General features: G+C 38.2%; 1 protein-coding gene across 3 annotated transcripts in view; it reads right to left on the bottom strand.

The window, feature by feature from the left end:
* Positions 1 to 3,814: 3,814 nt before the first annotated feature.
* Positions 3,815 to 22,879, bottom strand: part of strn3 (striatin, calmodulin binding protein 3) — a 185,061-nt gene continuing 165,996 nt past the window's right edge. For 2 of the 3 annotated variants that reach the window (XM_072568993.1, XM_072568994.1), the window contains 7 exons: positions 17,279 to 17,326; positions 16,863 to 16,984; positions 12,723 to 12,890; positions 11,596 to 11,736; positions 7,707 to 7,814; positions 7,528 to 7,614; positions 3,816 to 7,212 (listed from right to left, as the gene is read on the bottom strand). In XM_072568993.1, the coding sequence (XP_072425094.1) occupies positions 7,043 to 7,212; positions 7,528 to 7,614; positions 7,707 to 7,814; positions 11,596 to 11,736; positions 12,723 to 12,890; positions 16,863 to 16,984; positions 17,279 to 17,326 (844 nt within the window). In that variant the 3' untranslated portion in view covers positions 3,816 to 7,042. Of the gene's footprint in view, positions 7,213 to 7,527; positions 7,615 to 7,706; positions 7,815 to 11,595; positions 11,737 to 12,722; positions 12,891 to 16,862; positions 16,985 to 17,278; positions 17,327 to 22,879 lie in introns of all 3 variants that reach the window. The other variant, XM_072568995.1, reaches the window with a different exon arrangement.

Below are 22,879 nucleotides of genomic sequence, written 5' to 3'. Positions count from 1 at the left end.
GCTATTGCTTTGTTTTACTGAGCTGGGTTATGGTTGTTATTCTTATTATTGTTAAGATTTTCCTTTTTTTTTAAGCTTAATTACTTATTTATGTAATTAATGGGTTGTTTTTTTAACATTAGTTTGAATTATTTGGTTTTGTATTTACTGTAATATTTAAATGAAAAAATTCCATTTTTAATAAAAATATATTTTAAATAAAAATGAGAACACCTTATAAACTAGCATTGAAAATATCTAGTTCATGATTTATGTTTTAAGAACATAATTACCAATTTTAGGGATTAAAGAATTAACTGCAGATTAATGACAGTATCTGCTGGAGAAACATAAAAGGAACCCTGATGTAATATAATTTATCAATCTGAAGTTAATTACAGTTAAAAGCTAACATACAGTTATCTCCAAGGTCAGCATTTAAAACATAAACACTGGCAACATATGGTCTGGACTGCTAAATACAGATTGGGTACTTATTTTTAGCTTATTTTATGAAGCCAATATCCAGAAACTCTGGGAAAGAGGGTAGTAAACCCCTGATACTTTTTGAGAGATATAAATTGATTTACAAAGTGGTGCTGGAAAAGCACAAGTCAGGCTGCATTTAAGGAGGATAAGCCCTTGATCTCGAGCCCTCACTTTCTCCATATAAAGTGCTGACATGGATAGTGAAATCAATGAGTTATACTGAAGGCAAAGTAATTGGTTTGCATTTTTGACTGAAATATTCCAAAACATTGATGCTGCCACTGACAGTGATTCAGAGTGATGTCTTGGTTAGATTTGATTCACCAGCATGTGTTCATTTATATAAGCAGTCAGTTTAGATTGGGAATAGACAGATAAAGTTGCAGCTTTGCTTTGATGAAGACACTCTCTGAATTGACAGTCAATAGGTGGCAAAAGTCCATAACAACAGCATTAAAGGCATAGAAATTAATAAATAAAAACTGCAAGAACTGTGGATGCTGTAAATCAGAAATAAGAACAAAAGTTGCTGGAAAAGCCCAGCAGATCTGGCAGCATCTGGTGCCTCAGAAAATATTAATATGATGATAAGATCGAGGGAGGGGGTAAGGAGTAAACAGTAGATGGGAATGGACCCCAAAGAAACAGAAGACCAATTTGACAAAAAAGGTGGATGGGAAACAGGCTATGAGAGCGAATGGCTGTTAATGGAGACTGTTAGTGGCTAACAATAGGTCATGTGTAACAGCAGACTATGTGATAACAATACCTGGTATGGGGTTGGGAGTTCGGACAAGGGAGAGTTCATACCCTAAAATTACTGAACTTGTTATTGAGTCCGTAGGACTGCAGAGTTCCTAAGTGGAAAATGAAGAGTTGTTATTCCATCTTGCACTGAGCTTCACTAGAATACCATAGAAAGCCTGAGACAGATATGCTGGTGAGGGAACAGGGTAGTGTGCTAAAGTGGCAGGCAGCTGGAAGCTCAGGGTCTTTTTTTGCAGGCAGAATGTAGATGTCCTGCGAAGGAGTCACCAAATCTTTGTTTCCCGAATGAAGAGACTACATTGTGAGCAACAAATGCGCGAAGTGCAGGTAATATGCTGCTTCACCTGGAAGGTATGTTTGGGCCCTTGGATACTGAGGAGGTAAATGCGCAGGTGTTACACCTTCAGCGGTTGCAGAGGCAGGTGCCACGGGGCTGTGGGGGAGGGAGCAGTGGGCTGTGTTGGGAGTGAAGGAAGAATGGATCAGGATGTTCTGGAGGAAATGATCCCTGGGCAAGATGGGCAAAGGAGGGGCGGGGAATGTGTTAACATCTCACTGGAGATGGCCAAAATGGCAGCTGACGATCTTCTAGATGTGGATGCTGGTGGGATGGTAGGTGAGGACAAGGGGAATCCGTTGCTCCTGATGTGGTTTCCTTTACATTGTGGAGACTGGACGCCTCCTTGCAGAGCGCTTTAGGGATCATCTCCGGGACACCCATACCAATCAACTCCACCGCCCGTGGCCAAACATTTTAACTCCCCCTCCCACTCTGAGGACATGCAGTTCCTGGGCCTGCCTCCTTCACTGCCACTCTCTCGCCACCCGACGCCCGGAGGAAGAACGCCTCATTTTCAGAACACTTCAATCCCAGGGCATTAATGCGGATTTCACCAGTTTCCTCATTTCCTTTCCTCCCACCTTACCCTAGTTCCAATCTGCCAGCACAGCACTGTCCTCATGACCTGTCCTACCTGCCAATCTCCCTTCCCACCTATCCACTCCACCCTCCCCCTGACCTATCACCCCCATTCACCTATTGTACTCTTTGCTACTTTCTCCCCAGCACCCCCCATTTATCTCTCCACTCTGGAGGCCCCCTGCCTCTATTCCTGAAGAAGGACTTTTCCCCGAAGTGTCGATTTTCCTGCTCCTCGGATGCTGTCTGACCTGCTGTGCTTTTCCAGCACCACTCTGATCTCACCTCTGCTTTCCAGCATCTGCAGTCCACACATTTGCCTAAGGACAAGGGGAACCCTATCACTGTTGCAGGAGGGAACAGAAAGGGTGAGGGTGGCTGTGTGGGAAATGGGTTCGACCTGGTGGACAGCCTTGTCAAGAACCGTGCTGGTGAATCCTCGATCGAGCTGAAAATGTGTTGCTGGAAAAGTGCAGCAGGTCAGGCAGCATCCAAGGAGCAGGAGAATCGACATCCCAGGCATGAGCCCTTCTTCAGGAAGGCTCGATCAAGGAAAAGGTGAACATTTCGGAGGCTCCCTTGTCGAACTTGGCCTCATCAGAACATATGTGACAAGTCGGAAGAACTGGGAGAACGAAATGGAGTCTTTACAGGAAACAGAAAATACTAAACTCTGTTCACTGCATGAACACAGGTGGGACTCTGTTCGGATTTTGAGAGAAAAGCAGCTAAAAGATTTGCCTGAATTTGCAGCTTGTGGAGAAAATCCATAATGGTTTTCAGAACTATATGATAGAAAGAAGTAAACAGATTTAGCTGCAGAGCTATGGGGAAGTAGTTGGATTTCTGACTGCAAACTGATGAAAGAGTTGAGACATCCAAGTAGCTTGTAAAAGCTTGAAAGATGCCATAACCAAAGAAGAAAAGGCCCTCACAAAGCTTGTAATCAAACTAATAGCTGGAGTATTAAGGAGAAACAAATTTCAGCAGGCTGTGTCAAACCTTCTGGGTTAGTCCCTGTAAAGGTGAGTGAATCTCCAAGATTTTGTAAAATAAGGGATCTTTCAGGGGTGGAGCTAGGGGTGCTAGTGGAAGAGAACTAAAACTGGATTCAAACTATCAATAATTTTGATGATGATAAACTGTTTACTATATATCTTGAAAAAATGAAATATACTTTCATAGTCATACAGCATGGAAACAGACTCTTTAGTCCAACTTGTCCATGCTGGCCAGATGTCCCAATCTGACCTAGTCCTATTTGCCAGCATTTAGTCCATATCCCTCTAAACCCTTTCTATTCATATACCCATCCAGATGCCTTTTAAATGCTGTAATTGTACCAGCCTCCACCATTTCCTCTGGCGGCTCGTTCCATACATGCAAAACACGTGAAAAAGTTGCCCCTCAAGTCTTTTTTAAATCTTTCCCCTCTCACCTTACACATATGCCTCTAGTTTATACCATTATCTGTATAAGTCCCGCCCTAGTTTGCCTGACCAAAATGCAACACCTCATTTATCTAAATTAAACTCCATCTGCCATTTCTTGTTGAAGAATGTGAAATCGTGTGGCTTGCTTCTGTTGGTTAATTGATGGGCCTTGTTTAGATCTTAGATCTTTAAATTTTATTGTCACGTGTACTTGAGTACAGGAATACAAGAGTACAGTGAATAGTGTACAAAGTCGCCATTTTGCAGCGCCATCTTAGTCTCAAAAGACACGATTAAAACAAAGGCAATAATAAACTAAACAGTTAAAAATAAAATCCAGATCATTCCAATGTCTCCACCATGAATCCTCTTCGCCAGAAAACAGAACGACATAGTCCATCCCACAGTCTGAGAGCACTCAGATGCCTAGAGTCCCCGCATGCTGCCACAGCCGGAATGCCACCATCACCAAGTACCTGGGCCCAGACATGTCCTTGAGTCCCACTGCTACCGAAAGTGTTGCCATTTGTCAGTGCCACCTTGCCATCATTGATGTTGTTGCCATGTGTCCGTACTGGGACAAACTCAGCAATGTAGCCGCCGCTGAAGCTGCCAGAACTGGGCCCACCAGTGAAGCAGCTGGTACCTTGTTCTGGCTTACATTACTGTCACTGCCTCCTCCTAGGATCGCCATTTCAGCAAAGGAACTGTTATTCCTTAGTCTTTAGAAAGGCATAGTAATTCTAAAAAGAAAATATTCTAAAATTCTGTTTCTGCAGTTATTTCTGTTAGCTCATTCAACATTCAATTATATTCTCTATTCACTGACTCACTAACCAATGAAATAGTTTGCCCTATTTATCTTACCACGAAACTGTATGATTTTCAGCATCTCTAATCACACTACTTCTAACAAAAGGTACTATCTTCACCCTGGCAAAATCTGTGAGAATCTCTTCTGCACCTTATCCAGAGACTTGCAGTCTTCACTGAGTAAAAGTAAAATTGAAATCAACGCAGTATCAAGAAGTTAAATAATTATTTACAAAGGCTTGGCATTACTTTTTTACTTTGGCACTTTAATAAAACAGAGAATTCCATACACAGCATCTTTAGTAGCTTTATCAATGTGTCCCCCTATGAACTTTCACATTTCTTTGCTTTTAAATTTAAATTCCTCTTAAATTTGAATCATTAAGTGTTTACATCATTTTTTCGACTTATTCTTCCTCTAAAAATTTTTATCTCTATTTCTGTGGATTAAATTTTATCTGATGTTCACTGCTAAATCTACTAACCTGTAAGGAGCTAAAAATCTCACAACCGTCCAACAGGTTTAATTGGAAGCACACTAGCTTTCGGAGCACCGCTCATTATGAATCACCTGAAGGAGCGACACTCCAAAAGCTGTTGTGCTTCCAATTAAACCTGGTATTGTGTGATTTTTAACTTTGTACACCCCCGTCCAACACCAGCATCTCCAAATCATAATCTGTAAGGAAGTTATTTTCACAGTAAGTTACACACCTGATATTTTAATAATGACTCCTTACCAAAGATTAGATCGTTCATTCATATTTGAAAAATACATATTGCGTGCTTACATTCTTCGAAACAAAAACCAGAAGGGTTTTGGAAATTTGTGCAAGGACTTTAGATGACAAATTCAAAATGCTATGGCTCAAATGTATATTTTAAATTTAGATTAAATGAATGTTATACTTTATACTTCCAACAATTATGTAGAAAATGCCATTTTACTAAAGGACAATGCAGTTATACCCCAAAGGCTTTAAAAAATACAAATCCCTTTTCTAAATAGATAAATGATAAAACGATGGACATAACTTCAATGTAAACCTTATTTTACATATTTTGAACTATTAAGGATATTTTGGATTCCACAAAACAAAACATTTTTGAAGCTATACAACTCAAGTAATATAACAAACGCTAGCTTACAGGTACACCATTTAATATTTATTATATGCATTTTATATACATTACTTTTAAACAGCTGTAATTAGCTATGTGGTACAATATTAAAAATTTACTTAATCATGTATTGTAAAACAAAACCTTACAAAACTCATCAGAACTTGCAAACTCATCAGAAATCTGTGGAAGACTAGAAAAAATACTTTATTGTATTAATCATGCATTACACAAACAAATTGTTTAGTTACACCATTAACTGAAGCACTTTGTAAAGCTGGGATAGCTAGACCAAACACAGCAGATTTCTGAATCTTGATTTGGCTATTTCAATATTCTATATTTAATCCAAAATAAAACCTTTTCACTCCAGAATTCACACAAATTTTTCAGTTACACAGGATTAGGGTGAAGCCCCTAAAGCAAGTAATCTGACAGGAAATCCTGGGCTGTAATATAAACAGTGTTCCATTTTAAACCTATATTGAGAGCGCTCTAGTCTTTTGTAAAAGTCCCATGCTAGACAAAGATATACAGGACTCAATAACACACACAAAACATGAGGGATATAAAGACCAACAGAAAAATGAAATAAATAACAGTAGGCCAATAGCATTAAGATGGTTAACCCTTGATAAATAAACTTGTAAATACAGTAAGATGTACAAAATATCACATAGTGATAGGATGCTGCAATTTTTTTTTAAAAGAGTTAATTGTGGGTATTAAACCCCCTGTGTTTCATCGCAACACATTTACAGTTTTCAATGATTACACTTAACAGCTTTTATAGTGATGTTAAAATAGCATCCATATGGAAGGATTTACTGAGGATTTTAAGCTGGGCAAGGGAAGAATGTAGTTACATAATAGTGGGTCAGTGAGGATGGTTTGATTGGGTTGTAACCAAATCAAACATTTCAGTATTAACCCTATTTGGAACATTATTCTGACAGGAAAATTATACAAAAGACTTATAAAAACTAGACATCCTGTCAAAATTCTGTAAAACGAAGGTTAAAATATATTTAATTTTTTTAATGCTTAAAGTCGACTAAAAGTATGTTGATGTTGGAAAATCAATAAAAGGAATTGAAGATGACATTCAATGGTTTAGTTGTAAGTTCACTGCCCACCATTGCACCACAATCCCAACCATAAGGCAGGACACAAGAGTCCAAAGTATTTACTGTTGTAAGAGTAACTTCCACATAACGTTGAAAACATCTACATTACAATAAAGTAGATCAGTTCAAATCCAGTCAAGGCTACAAATACTGGTGTTTTATTTTAGATACAGTAATTACAGTTAAATGGTTTTGCCTGACGTTATTCAAGGATTTGGTGATACTTGGCCACAAGACACCTGCCTATGATCGTCTATCAGGAAGAGCATTGCCCAGGTAGAACAGAGTAGTACTTAGTGTTACATAATAACCAGGTAACTAATGGCAGTGAAGCAATTCGTGTTCATTTCCAGCTCACCTGCTATGATGGGGCAAAAATATTTTAGCAATTGTTACACAAATACTTTGGCTAGGGCATCAGCTCCTGCACTAGCAATGTATGCTTTTGATGGATGGAAAGCTACGTCATAAATAGATTCATCACATTTTTTCCGATGAGCAGTAATTTCTTGAACACATGTCTTGCTATCCAGGTTCCACAGACGTATAGAGCAATCATGACCTGATACAATTTAAAAAAGGGTCAGGTTAATATTTCAATTATAAAGCAACATTAATGTCAATTACTGACAATATTAATCTAATTTTCTAGTCATCTACTTTAAAATTTCTCCCCAAGTCAAACATTCCAGTAACTCATTATTACTTAATTGAACATTAATTGTAAATTAAATAGTTTTTGAAACTGTGGATTTGTTGAATCTTTTGCTAAGTTATTCATTCTGTCTTAAAAGTTGTCTAGATAAAGCAAACAAAAATAAAACCAGCTGAAGATCAATTTATTACAAACATTTAATTAAAGAAAGTAGTTACATACTTCCAGACATCAAGTAGATTCCATTAGGATCTACTGCCAGACTAGTAACAGCATCCAGGTGAGCGACCATAGCATGGATCAATTTACCTAAATTACAAAATTATTTATAGTTAAGCCAGATGATCCTGTAACTTTACAATAATATTGTTCACAGTTTTCAATAACTTGGTATTACTTACCCGTTTTATTATCAAAAAACTTAATATGTCTATCTTCATGAGCCGTGATGGTCACAGGCAATGTGGGATGGCTGACAACTCTATTAATCTGATTGGCTAAAGGAGAAGCTGTGTATACAAAGTATGGCAAAAGCTGATGAAAATCATATTAGTCAGCAAACATTCACACTAAAATTGTGCAACAATTATTAAGCTATTTCTGGAATTTGCTGATTAAAATTTTGATGGAATGGAAATGGCACAATTTAACAATAATTAAATGATCGTAGCTCTGAAAATTAAGTGCCGATGCTCAGGCGCTAAGTACTGAAATTTCCTTTCGAAACCTGAACTGCTTCTCTCTTTCCTTCTAATCCATTAAGAGGCTCTTTCAAACCTTTTGTATTTTGATAATTTGTATTAAGATCTCCTACGTGATTCCATATCACATTTTGGTTGATGACGATTCTGAGAAGGGCTTTGAAATGTTAAATTAAATGAGCTTCCTGCTGCTCATATCCACAGGGACTAACATTTCTCCATCTATAGGAGACAAGGTGACTGACGTGATATATTGTATGTCACCATATGTATTTTTTATAGGTATTGACAATTAGGTTGTCTGTTATGTGAGACATGTACAGTGAACAATACTGAGGTAATGATAAAACGGATGCACAAGCTGAATTATTGAAAAAAATGTATGAGTAATGAACAAACTTTTAAAGTGTATAGATATCAAAACAATTATTACTATAGATGTGAAAAAATTTTGACAAACTAAACAAAATACAAGTTCAACTGAATCTATGAATCATAACTATCTTTTTACATTGGAACTAGCCATGTTAAATTGCCTATAGTCAGGGTTAAATATATGACAGGGGAATGGGTCTGGATGGGTTATTCTTCGGAGGGTCTGTGTGAACTTGTTGGGCCGATGAGCCTGTTTCCATACTGTAGGTAATCTAAAATAAAGCTAAGTTTCAGTAGCAGCCTAGAGGTTAACAAATTCTGCCCCCCCCACCCACCTTGAGGAACTGAGTACTATTTAAATTAAGGAAGAATATGGAAAACTGCAGTAAATAGAGATTTGGAAGTAATTTTGCCTGATGTAGAAAAATCCAGCACACAAGTTCAGAAAGCAATGTTGAAGGTAAATGGAATGTTGCCCTCTATTTTGTAAAGAATGGAGCATATAAATAGGGTAGTGTTGCTAAAAAAATACAAGGCACTAGTCAGACCACAGCTGAAAGACGGGCCAGTTTTGGTCCTCTTGTCTCAGGAAAAATACACTGACATTGGAGACAATCCAGAGAATATTCATTAGGTTGAACCTGAGAATGGAGGGATTGTTTTATGAGGAGGTAGGTTGAGTAGCTTGGTCCAGTATTCACTCAAGTTCAGAAGAATGACTTGGTTGAAACACATTGGGAGCTCTACAGGATAGATGCTCAGAGATTGCTTTCTTTAATGGGAGAATCCAGGACCAAAAGGCAGAATAAAGAGTTGTCAATTTAAGACAGCAGTGAGAAAGAATTTCTGCACGGGCTGGAAAGGCTGGGTGATTAAAAATCTCTTGTCTCTCAGCCTGGAATATATTTATTCAGTAAAGTTATGGGAAAAAGCAGGAAGGTGGGGTTGAGGATTATCACATCAACTACGATCTCATTGAATGGCAGAGCAGAATTGTTGCGTTGAACGGTCTACTTCTGCATCTTATGGTCTTATGAATTGCTACTCTCACTATCATTACTATCTTTTCAAGTCTGAAAATGTGTTGCTGGAAAAGCGCAGGTCAGGCAGCATCCAAGGAACAGGAGAATCGACGTTTCGGGCATAAGCCCTCCTTCAGGAATGAGGAAAGTGTGTCCAGCAGGCTAAGATAAAAGGTAGGGAGGAGGGACTTGTGGGAGGGGCGTTGGAAATGCAATAGGTGGAAGGAGGTCAAGGTGAGGGTGATAGGCCGGAGTGGGGTGGGGGCGGAGAGGTCAGGAAGAAGATTGCAGGTTAGGAAAGCGGTGCTGAGTTCGAGGAATTTGACTGAGACAAGGTGGGGGGGGGGGGGGGGGGGGGGGGAGGAATGAGGAAACTGGAGAAATCTGAGTTCATCCCTTGTGGTTGGAGGGTTTCTAGGCGGAAGATGAGGCGCTTTTCCTCCAACCGTCGTGTTGCTATGGTCTGGCGATGGAGGAGTTTAAGGACCTGCATATCCTTGGTGGAGTGGGAGGGGGAGTTGAAGTGTTGAGCTACGGGATGGTTGGGTTGGTTGTTCCGGGTATCCCAGAGGTGTTCTCTGAAACGTTCTGCAAGTAGGCGGCCTGTCAAGTCTGTCTTTTCAAGTCTGTCAGTGATAATCTCTGCATTCTAAATTGGGAGTAGCAATAGGGTAAAGGCAATGGATAGTGAATGAAACACACTGATACAAGGAAGCAGTAAACTATCTTGCCCAGAAGATTGCAAGGTCTTCCTGCCTCTCTCCACTCCTCCCAGAAGCAGTACTGGCTTAGATTCAGGCCATCTACCTTGTTTTTTGTTCAGGGATCAGTATATGATGCTGAATCTAAATTTACACGCTAGGAAAAGGACTGAAGGAGGAACAATATTGATAATTATCTGTTCATTTAAAATATGCTTGTTTGTCTTTAACTCCTATGGATAGATGCAAATCTAGCTTTTGAATTTGCAAAGAACAAAGTACATCAATTTGTTTCACAACTTGAACACACTTTTTTTTTGCATAACCAAATAAAATTTTGATCGACTGACATTAGAGATATAACAATCAGGTGGCCAACTTTGTGAAATAACACACAACACAAAGGAAATGAAAATAGCAGCGTTCCAGTGAAATCCAGCGAACAGCACCTAATTTTCAAATTAGGCACTTTCTCGCCTTCTGGACTCACCACTGAATTCAACAAATTCAGACAATGAACTCTGTTTTTCATGTTGGTCCATCTTTTCCCCAGTGTCTACTTTTTTTTGTGTGTTCAGTCAGAGCTGACCTTTATTCTGCTATTAACATTTGGTTTGGACCAATGCTTTGTCTTCTTCCCTACAACCATTTCCACTCCTTTTACTCTAAAACCTTTTTGATTTATGAACTCCCTTTCTCTGATTTTTTTTTAAAAACTCAACTTGCTGCAGTCCCTTTTTCAGCAGCACAAAGGCAGTCACATTTCCACCTCCCTTATGCACAAATGAGCATCTTGATTAGATTCCCTACAGTAGGAAAACAGGCCCTTCAGCCCAACAAGTCCACACCAACCCTCCAAAGAGTAACCCACCCAGACCCAGACATTTACCCCTGACGAAGCCACATAATACTATGGGCAATTTAGCATGGCCAATTCACCTGACCTGCACAGCTTTGGATTGTGGGAGGAAACTAGAGCACCCGAAGGAAACCTACGCAGACATAGGGGGAATGTGCAAACTCCACACAGACAGTTGCCAGAGGTAGGAATCGAACCCTGGTCTCTGGTGCTGTGAGGCAGCAGTGCTAACCACTGAGCCACAGTACTGCCTCGCATGTTGAAATGTGAAGTCATCCCAAGCTCTGAATTTATTTCAATACCAATTTATAAAACACAGGCAAACCACAGTAAAAAAACAGAGCAAGAAGGCAGAGTTCACATGAATAAATAAGACAATGAACCAGTCAGGAGAAGAACTGATATGATGAATGAACAAATCTTCATGTATGAGTGTACAGTTTCATAGCAATTTGTCACTAAGAACATTTTAGGCAGGTAATGGATGGGTGGGATAAAAAAGATGGAATTCAAGAAGATTCTCTTCATGGATTATCAAGTAGCAAGCTGAAACATTGATAACTTCACTATTTTATTTTGTAATGAATAGATTTAACACAGAAATTTTTAAATAATATTTTCATACAACTCACCGGCGTCTACCTGCGATGCCAACATCACTAAAGGCTGAGAAGTTTCAATATCATAAATGACTGTGTTGCCACTATTAAAGGAACCCAAAATGTGAGCAGGATCAGCACCTACAAAGTCAACTGATGTAGGGATTCCATTTTCTGAAATGTTAGTTAAAGCACAGTAATCACATATTTGATAATCTTTAGAAATATTAACTGTACAAACTGCATAAAACTGCCATTGGCTTAGCAGTAAATAGACAATTTAGATTGTTAAAGCAGCGAGTTTACAGTGGAGCAAATAGTATAATGTATTAATGACATTAAGGCTACTCAGGCATATTTGAATAAATGAGGTTTTATTCCACATCTAATCTTTCTCTACCTGACAAGAAAGTGCTTGAAACATGCCTCTTATAAGCACAAACTTCAGATGAAGCAAATCTAACCGGAATACATTCAAATTTGCCTACAGAACATCAGGTTTTCTATCATTATTTACACATTACACAATACATTGCTGAATCTTATGTCACAAATATACCACTTGTTAATTCTAAGAAATGGGAGGAGGGATGCTGATATATCACTATGAAGCACAATAGAAAGGGGGCCAAATGCACAAATGCCATGGTCCTTTCTTGTTCCAAGTATAGATTATAACAAATAAATATTCCATTGCTACTACAGTAGCTTGTGACAAATCTGCAATGATAACAAGATATCCTTTCCAGACAAATCCTTAGTAATTATTCTATAATTTCAACTATCATTTTTAAAGTTCTTTCGGAAAAAAATAGCTTCTGCACAGGGCAGGAACACTGATTGTGTTTACAATGTGCTACTTTAAATAGGAACCAGTTACGAGTGGCTTATGGTTCATTCTCATTTACTAAGGAGCAATATGGTTGCATCTTTAATCCTCACTTACGCTTTGCACAGGATTTACAGAATGAATTTAACTTTGAGTTTAATCCTCACATTGTTCTTCCCATAATCCAGAATCCAAGCCTACTATTCTTTTCACAACTGAACCAACCTCAGCAAAATGTTGAAATAAAACCCTGTATTTTGCTATTTCGAAAGACAGAAAGAGGCATTACTAAAAAAAAATCTGTTAAATTCAATAACATCGCTATACTTACCCCCTTCTACATTGTAAGTACTAAGGCAAGGTGACTTCTCAGTTGGGTTCCATAACCGAATAGTGCCATCTGCTGAACAAGACAGCAACCGGTTCTTTATTCCACTAAATGAAAGACCCCATACTGCATTTGTGTGTGCCACCAATGTATTTGATAGGACACTTGGATCTGTAGGTAAATATGAAACAAATAGTCAATTTTGAGGTGCTCCAGGTTCTTTAACATTTCCTCATACATCATGAATTCTACTATTTGCAATACAGTCTCCAGATGAATTACAAGGGAAAATCGCAAAGTAGACGTTAAGTCAGTTTCTGACAAAAATACATTATACTATTTACCATTTCAGTAGTGGCGGATAACTAATTCAAAAAGCACTTGACATAGTATAGTATGGTCTACAATGACTTAATGCATATTCTCTCTTTTGATCATGCTGCAGCATATGTCCTTGTGATTCAATCAGCTGATTTGATTTTCAGTGCTAACTTAGTACATTATAAGGGCAATATTGGAATTCTTTTAAAAAAGGTAATTGATATGGGTGCACATCTTGGGCCTTATGCCCGATCTTCTGGACTCTGGATCAACAAAGATAGGTCATAAGGCCCAAGGTAAGTGCTGGGACATCACAGAAATCTCACTGCAATGACTCTGGGAATTTTCAGTTAAGTTTGAGCTTTCAATGAACAATTCTCCTGCTCATCAGGACACTAAAAAAAGGTCTTTGACTTTTGGAGATTTCAGACATTTTTGAATTACTTATCTGAACTATCTAGAAAGTAGCAGGCAGAAACTCCTGATTCAAATCAGGGTACCTATAGATACTCCCTACCCAATCTTTCTAGGTTCCACCACCTGACATCCCCCTCTATCACCACTAACCTCACAAGACTTTGCATCTCAAACCCACCTTCAAACACATTAACCATGATAAAAGATTGTTTAAATGATTTGTCTGTTGAACACGTCGGAGACCACAGTAGCTAGTGCCATAGAAAGGAAAGGCATTATATGTACGAAGGAGTTAGGATTGGAAATGCAGAGCTGTGTCAGGATGGAGAAAGGTAGGAGCAGAGTGGCAATTTGACAGTGATTGTCATTCTGCTCCCATCTTTCTACACCTTGACACAGCTCTGCATTTCCAATCTAGCTTCTTCAAACATGTAATACCTTTACTATGGCACTAGCTACTATGGTCTCCTAAGTGTTCAACACACTGAAATCATTTGATCAGCTTTTCACTGTGGTGAATGTGTCTCTAAATGGGCAGGATTTATTAAAGGCTACCAAAATAAATTAATTAACAAAATAATTTTCAACTAGATGACATAATTAATGGAAACAAAAAGTAACTGTTTTTAAATTTTACATTTTCAGGTTGGCAACTGTAGCGGTGTATCTCAGGGATCAGTGCTGGGGTTACAATTACTTACATTAATGATATATTAATGATTTGGATGAGGAAAGTGAATGCACTGTAACCAAGTCTGCGGATGGCACAGGTCTGCAGAAGACATTATAGGCTAAGCTAGTGAGCTAAAAGTTGGCAAATGGAATACAAAGTGTGAAATGTGAAGTTAAGCTCTTTGGTAGGAAGAATAGAGGAGCTAAATATAATTTAAATGGAGAAAGACTATATAAAGCTATACATCAGAGGGATTTTAAAGTTCTCAGCCAGGAATCACAAAAAAAGCTAGCACCAAATTTCAAAAGATAACTGAGAAGTGTTATGAGGATGTGGGTGTACTGTGCCTTTAAGAGAGTTAAAAGCTAGCAAAACTAGTTTTTTCAACAAGATACAATGTAACATGTACTGGGGTAGCTAGGGTAGCAGGTTGCTGGGAGACAAAAACAAATTCGAATTAAGCCAGTCAGTTTAAATTATACCCCAAAAAATACCAAATTACAATCAAGTTTGAATTTAGTATATTGACAATCTTAAAAGCCAACAACACAACCTGATAATTTGGAGGGATAGGACCGGGGAAAATTGAACAGTTAGGAGGAGAACTGCCAAGGTACCAGCATGTAGACTCTGTCCGAAAAATAGCTCTCTTAAAAGGTACCTTGCTCGATCAGTGACGTGTGAAACAGAAATCCCTAAGAAGAAAAGACGACAGGGGAAGAGAAGATTTGATGTCTGGCTGGTTTTGAAAATTTGAATTTTTGGCAAATCTTAATCAGGGTGGTGGTGGGGGTTTATTGGACTAGTATTATAGAAGGGAAAGGTAAAAGATAGGTTAGAGGAAGAGGTTGTAAATAGCTATTAGTTAATTATTCTCTGTCATACTTTAAGAAATGAAGTTGTTAACTTTTACTTTAAATAGTTCTCGGTCTCTTGAATTTGCACGGGATAAATCTTTTCTGTGTTGCTGGTTTAAATTAAGCAGGAGGGCTTAAGTTGTGTTGTAACAGAAGGCAATGAAACATTGGCCTTTAGTTCAAAAGTAATGCAGTATAAAAGCGAGGTGGATTTTGCTAAAGCAATATAAGACCATAACTGGAATACTGTAAACTGTTCTGGGCCCCTTACCTAAGGTGATATATACTGGCACTGGAGCTAGTCTAGAGAAAGTTCCCAAGGATGATACCAGGTTTGGAAGAACTGTCTTATGAGAAGTTTAATAGATTGGGGCTGTATTCATTTGAATATAGAAAAATGAGAGGCAACCTTACTGATACATAAAAGATTCTTAGAGGTGACAGTGTAATGCTGGACAAGCACAGCAGGTCAGGCAGCATCCAAGAATTGATGTTTTAGGCATACACCCTTCATCAGGAATGTCTCATTCAGAAACGTTTCATGCCTATGTAGGGCTTATGCCTGAGACTTTGATTCTCCTACTCCTGGGATGCTGTCTGGCCTGCTGTGCTTTTCCAGCACTACACTCTCGACTCTGATCTCCAGCATCTGCAGTCCTCACTTCCTCCAAGATTCTTAGAGGATTTGACAAGGTAAATGTGGAAAAGTTGTTTCCTCTAGTGGGAGAGTCTAAGATCAAAGGGCAAGCACTCAGGAGGAGGACAGAGATGAAGAGGAATTTCTTTTCTTAAAGGGTTGTAGATTTGTGAAATTCTTTACCATGGAGGGCTGACTCAATAACTATACCTAAGGCGGAGAGATTTTAAATCGGTAAGGGACTCAAAGTTTAAGGGGAAAAGGCAAGAAAGTGGAGTTGAAGATTTTCAGATCAGCCATGACCTCACTTAACAGAAGATTATGCTCGATGGGCTGAACAGCCTACTTCTGCTCCTATGTCTCATGGACAGCTTGAGTAGACATGGGTCTTAGCTTATGATGGAGGAACACTATACACCAGGACAAATTCACAAAATTAGGTATGAAAGGTATAAGGACAAACATGGATCAATTGTTACTTTACTGAATGAGTAATTTTTGAGGGCCCTGACTTATGATCTAAAGCCATAAGTACACATTCAAAATGGGGAATTTGAATTCAGTTATTTAAATAAATTTGGAATATACCGTTAGCATCAGTAATCGTGATCATGCTGTAAAAACTCATCTGGCTAATTAATATCTGAAGGGAAAAGAATCTCCCATACTCATTTATTCTAGTCTGGATGTGACTTCAGACTCCTAGTAATGCAGCTGACTCTTCAACTGTTCCCTGAAATTGCCTATAAAGGTATTCAATTTTTAGCAACATAACTCACAACCACTATCATCTTAATTGAAATTAGGAATACTCAGTTAAAAACTGACTTTGTCAGCATTGCTTACATCTTATCCTATGAAGGAATTCATTTATAAAATGAAGACCCAATTTCCAGTAAGGTCTTACTGTTTGGGTATAGTTTGGAATAAAAGCTTAATGACCCTTAATATTCTTCTATTGAATGTTGACTTTACCCACAGAATGAGGAAGGAAATTAATGAATAATTAACATACACTGGAGTGTATCAAGGAGTATCCCATGACAGTGCATAAATAAATGCTAGATTCAAATTATTATATAGTATAGTGAAAGCACTTACAATGTTTAAAATCAAAGTACTGAAATTAAAGATTTTAAATCTTCAAAAGAATCATTTGTAGAATTTGAAACAAAAACTGTTTAAAGACAGGCTACTGAATAAGTGAAGAATAAGCAGTATTTTCATTTAGTACATACCATATGTATCATATGGATCAACATTGGGACTTGGCATGTTCCAGCATCGTATTGTAGCATCAATTCCACCACTGAAACACTGCTCACCATTAGAACTAATTGTCAAAGACAGTACAGGTCCACTAGAAACAAAAGAAAACAGTGAAACAAATCAAATTTATGAAGTGAACATTACTAGAAGCAACTGCTGACTCGACAATTATTATTGAACTACTCAAATTATACATGATATAGATAATCTGTCTCATTAGAATGGTTAAATTATAAAGAAATATTTACATCTGCAAAATTTTTTGTTAAATTACAAAGCAATGACTTTTTTTTCTATTTTTCTGCATAGTTTTAAATGGATTTCATTGTGTGTTGGTGGATATTTGCATAGTAAAATAATCTATTAGAAAACTGATGTTACTTACATATGGGCTCTGAATGTATAAATTGGTTCCACATCTAATGAGGTACTCCTGAAAGAACAGATTTGTAATAGCCAAATATTATTCTGTTTTGTTGCTACAATTAAAACAAGGTGAAACAAAAACAGAAAGTGCTGGAGAAACTCAGTAGGTTTGGCTGAATCTGTGGAGAGAAAATCTGAGTAAATGTCAGAACTGAAAATAGCCGGGAAAGTTTGGCATTTTTGTTATTAATGGAGTGGGGGACTGAATCAAGGATATGGAGACAGAAAAAAAGGGTAAGCAAAGATTACTTGTGATAGGCTGAGATCATGATCAGTACTAGGTAGGGTGCTAAGAAGAAGAGGAAGTGTTAGAAAATGGGTTGGCTGTGCTGGGTGCAACCCATAAAAGACAAGAGGAGAGGAAGAGTGAACAAACAAAGGTGTTCATGTTCTGAAATTGTTAATCTTCATGTTGAGTACAGGTGATGTGTTCCTTCAGATTACATTGAGCCCTGCAGGAGGCGCAAGACAAGAATTTTAGCAATGGGAGCACGGAGGTGTGTTGAAATGGTAGGCAATTGGAAGCGCAGGGTCATGCTTTTACGGACAGAACATAGATGTTCGGCAAAGCTGTCATCTAGCCTGTGTTTCATCTCCCCAATATAGAGTAGACCACATTGTGAGCAGTGAATATAGTCGACTAGATTGGCAGTGTGGACAAAAGAAGGTACTTTTTAGAGATTAAGCAACTACGCCTTGTCCGTAAAAGTAACCCTGAATTTCCAGTTGCCTGCCACTTCAATGAACCGTGCTCCAACATTTGTGTTTCAAGCCTGCTGCAGTGCTCTATCGATCTCGACACAAGCTGGAGGAACAAGACCTCCCTCACACCTAGTATCTTGCAACCTTAAGGACTCGATTGAGTTTAGCAATTTAAGAATGTGAACACCTTCTTCTATGTTCATTACCCTTCCCCAAAACATCTACTGTTTTGTATGGGTTGCAAGCATATCAACCCATTTTCAACCACTTACACATCTTGATAGAACCGTCCCTAGATCTCTACCTCTTGGCTTATAACCACTTATCTCATTATGTGTCAAACCCTTTTTTTCTCTCTCTGGGCCAGTATCCATCTACCTCTATTCACACCCGAATTGTCATCACCATCAATTCCATCCTTTCCTAGCTGTTATCAGTTCTGACAAGGGGTCACTGAACTCAAAAGATTAACTTGTTTCTCTTTCTAAGATTCAGCTAGACCTGTTGAGTTCCTCCAACATTTTCTGTCTTCGTTTCAGATTTCCAGCATCAGAAGTTTTTATTTTATATTAAGTATGTAGCTGTTTTCCACACTTGTCTTCGAGCTGCTTAATATGGATATCGAGCTATGGAGAATTGCTGTATATAATTCCCAAGGCAACTGAGATCACAGGAGAAACAATCTTCAACATTGCTATAAAATTATATGAATTGCAAAAAAACGTAACAGAACATATTATAGAATCTCTGAAATTTCAAATATCTTACTGTTATGACAAAACAGAAAAAGGCAAAATATTCAATAAATCTAAGCATAACACCATAAAGATTTCGTTATGCACAATGAACAAAAACTTAACTCATTAATAAGGAAAGTTTTCAATTTTGCCAAAATGACACACTGAGCAAGCCTTATTTCAATGTAGCAAGAACAATACATGATACGAATGATATACACGGCTCAACATTATTTTTTCACCTTTGCATTTTGGAAAGATATACAGTTGGTCAATTGAGTCAGCAATAAAATGGCACATGAACTACAAAGTAGAAACTTGTACACCTTGGTAGGAATAAACATGAAAGCTTTTATTTAAATGCAGTGAGACCGCAGAATATTGTAAGGTGAATGGAATATAAATTAACAGCAGAGGTATTTTATTGAAACATAAGACTAGTGGTATAGTGAATGATGAGAGGATACTTTCTCTTATTAGAGAAACTAGAATTGGTTAACATCATTTAAAATTAAGAGGTTGCCCATTTAAGAAAGAGATGAAGAGAAACTCTTGCTCAGAAGTTTGTTAACACTCTACCCCAGAGAACAGTGAATAGAGGTTAATTGAATAATTTTAAGTTTGAGTTAGATAGAATTTTGATTAATAAAGGATCGTGTATAGACTGGAAAATAGAATTTAGGTCACAATCAAATCAGCTCTACTCTTATCAAATGATAATGGAGGCTTGAGGAATAAAATAACCCACTCCGGCAGGGTAGAATTCAACAGGATAGAGGGATTTGGGTCTCTTTATACATCAAACAAAAGTTAGCATGCAGATGCAGCTATTAATTAGGAAGACAAATAGAGTATTAGCATGTATTGCAAGAGGGCTAGTGGAGAAAGCAGGGAAGTCATGCTGCTACAGTCCAGGTTATCGGTAAGACCTCACTTAGAATACGGTGTACTGATTTCTATCCGTTATTTAAAGTGGTATTATACTGACATTAGCAGCACTTCAGAGAAGGTTCACTAGGCTCAGTCCTGTGAGCAAAGATTACGCAGCTCGAGTCTGTACTCATTTGAGATGAGAAGAATGATAGGTGACTTTATTGAATCGTAACATTCTGATGGGCCTTGATAAGGTAGATGATGGAAGGATTTTTAGTGGAGAAATCTAAGAATGGGGACATAGTCCCAAAATAAGCAATCGCCTATTTCAGACAAAGGAATGCTCTTTCTCAAAGAGTTCGTAACACTTTGGAACTCTATTTCCTGGAGACCACATGAACACACAAATTAGGAACAGGAATAGGCTAATCAGTCCCTCAAGCCTGCTCAACAATTCAAAAAGATCATGCTGATTTCAGTATGGCCTCAACTCCACATTTTTGTGTATCCCCTGATAAGCTTTAGAGTCCCTTGTTAGTAAAGAACCAATCAATACCTTAAAAATATTCATTGATGCTGCCTCCATTGCTCTCTGGGGAAGAGTTCCAAAGCCTCTCAATTATCAAGGATGACCCATTACTTTTAACTGTCTCCTCTACTTCCAGTCTCTCTCACAAGGGCAAACATTCTCTTCTAACACTAAAGAGACTCAGCCTGTCCACAATTTCCATGCTAGAGAAACACCACCAGCTCCCAAACCTCCTGCTCTCCTCTCCCATCTCATATTCCTCTCTGAGCTACTTCTAATGCATTTACATCCTTTCTTGAACAAGGAGACCAGATCTACATATTGTATTCCAGCTGTGGCTCAGTCAAGACCCTGTATAACTGTAGCAAATCATCTATTTCTATATTCCATTCTACTTGCAATAAATGGTATTTGCCCTCCTAATGACTTGCTGTACCTGCATGCCTGCTTTTTGTGTACTTAGCCACAGATCCGTCTGTACTGCGGAGTTTTTCAATCTCTCTCCATTAAATAAGGTGCAGTTTTTCTATTCTTTCTGCCAAAGTGGACGACATTACATTTTCTTGCATTATACTCCATTTGCCATTTCTTTTTCCTTACCTCACTTAACCTATCTACATCCTTTTGCAGGATCCTCACAACCCCTTCACAATTTCTTCCTTACCTAACTGTGCCATCAGCAAATTTAGCATTTAGTTTAGCATTAACTATGCATTTGGTTCTTTCAGCTAGTCTATCCCTACAGCACCCTGCTTGTTACAGCCTGCTAACTCAAAAATAACCAATTTACGTTCACCATTTCTGTTATGCAACCAACCCTCGACAGACTCTATAATGCAATCCTGAGAGCTCTTATTCCGCACAGTAAACTTTGAAGTGACAAAGTCAAAGACATTCTGGAAACTAAGTATACAATTCCAAAGGGTTTCCGTTATCTACATTACGTATTACTTCTGCAAAAGAGTTCAAAGAGTTAATCAAACATCAATTCCCTTTCAGAAAACAATGGCACCAGGCAGAGTTAGCATGGAGATTTTCTAAGTGTCCCACTATAATCCTCCTTAATAAAAGGCCAAAAGACCATAAGACATAGGAGCAGAAATTTGGCTATTCAACCCATCGAGCGTGCTCCACCATTCAATTACGGCTGATATGTTTCTCAATCCCATTCTCTCACTTTCGCACTGTAACCCTTAATCTCGTTGACAATCAAGAATCCATCACCATCTTAAATATACTCAATGACCTGGCCTCCACAGCCTTCTGTGACAGTGAATTCCATAGATTCACTATTCTCTGGCTGAAGAAGTTTTCCTTACTTCGCTCTACTCGAAGGCTGTGTCCTCGAGTCCTAGTTTCTCCTACCAAAGGAAACATCTTCCCGACATCTACTCTGTCCAGGCCATTCAATATTCTCTAAGTTTCAATTAGATCCCCCTTCATCCTTCTAAACTCCAAGTATAGACCGACCCAGTCTTCAAATGTTCCTCATATATTAAACTTTCCATTCCTGGAACCATTCTCGTGAACCTCCTCTGAACACGCTCCAGGGCCATTACATCCTTCCCCATATATGGGGCCCAAAACTGCACACAATACTCTAAATGTGGTCTGACCGCAGCCTTACAGAGCATCAGAAATACATCTCTACTTTTATATTCAAGTCCTCTAAAAATAAATGCCAATTTTGCATTCAATTTCCTAACTACTGACTCAACCTGCAAGTTTACTTTGAGAGAATCCTGAACGAGAACTCATAATCTATCTGCACTTCAGACTTGTGAATTTTCTCCCCATTTAGAAAATAGTCCCTGCTTCTATTCTTATCAAAGTGCATGATATCACACTTTCCCATGTTGTACTCCATCTGCCAAATCTTTGCCCACTCTCCTAACCTGTCCAAATCCTTCTGCAAACTCCCTACCTCAACACTACCTATCTTTGTATCATCTGCAAACCTAGCCAGAATGCCCTCAATTCCTGAGAAATAGATTCCTGTATTTTCACAAGAACATATGTGTGCATGTCTGTAGTTTTCTACTCTGTCTCCTTCCTTTTTTGATTAAAATGAGTTATACTCCAGAATCCAGGAGTTTTGGAAAATCAATAGTAATCACTTAATGAAGAAGCCCATCATGACCAAGGGGTATATCAACTATTATTTCTAATAATTTTCTCTGCACACCTTCCCTATCAATGAGATGGTTTTAAGCACCTCCTTTCCTTTTATAGTAATTTCTAGGATGTTATTTGCATCATCCACACAGGAGGTGAGTGCAAAATATCTAATAACATCACCTGCTAATTCCTTACTTTCCATTACCAATTTCCCAGACTCTTACTCGAGAGGACCAGCATTCATTTCTTTTTTAAAACTCATACTGTGTTTTTATTTTTATAGCCAACTTTTACTGAAACTCCAACTTCGTCCTCCTTATTAATCTTCTACTCTTTGTTTCTTTTATATTCTGCTATTTCTTTGTATTTGATACTATCTTTACACTCCTTGGTTAGCCACAGACAATTCATCTATGGCTAACCCATCAGTGGTGTCTGAATCATTGAATACAAAGGCAAAAAGAAACGAAACAGAATTTACCACCTGTCATCAACCTTCCAACAAAAATGCCACTGCAAACCCTGTAGGCTCTTCAAATTCCTCCTTACCAACATCTGGTGATTGTGCCAAAATTAGGAGTGTTGTCTCACATTCAAGTAA

This window comes from Chiloscyllium punctatum, chromosome 4 (genome assembly GCF_047496795.1).
Source record: "Chiloscyllium punctatum isolate Juve2018m chromosome 4, sChiPun1.3, whole genome shotgun sequence".
Taxonomy (NCBI): domain Eukaryota; kingdom Metazoa; phylum Chordata; class Chondrichthyes; order Orectolobiformes; family Hemiscylliidae; genus Chiloscyllium; species Chiloscyllium punctatum.
This window is presented reverse-complemented; position numbering and strand designations above follow the sequence as displayed.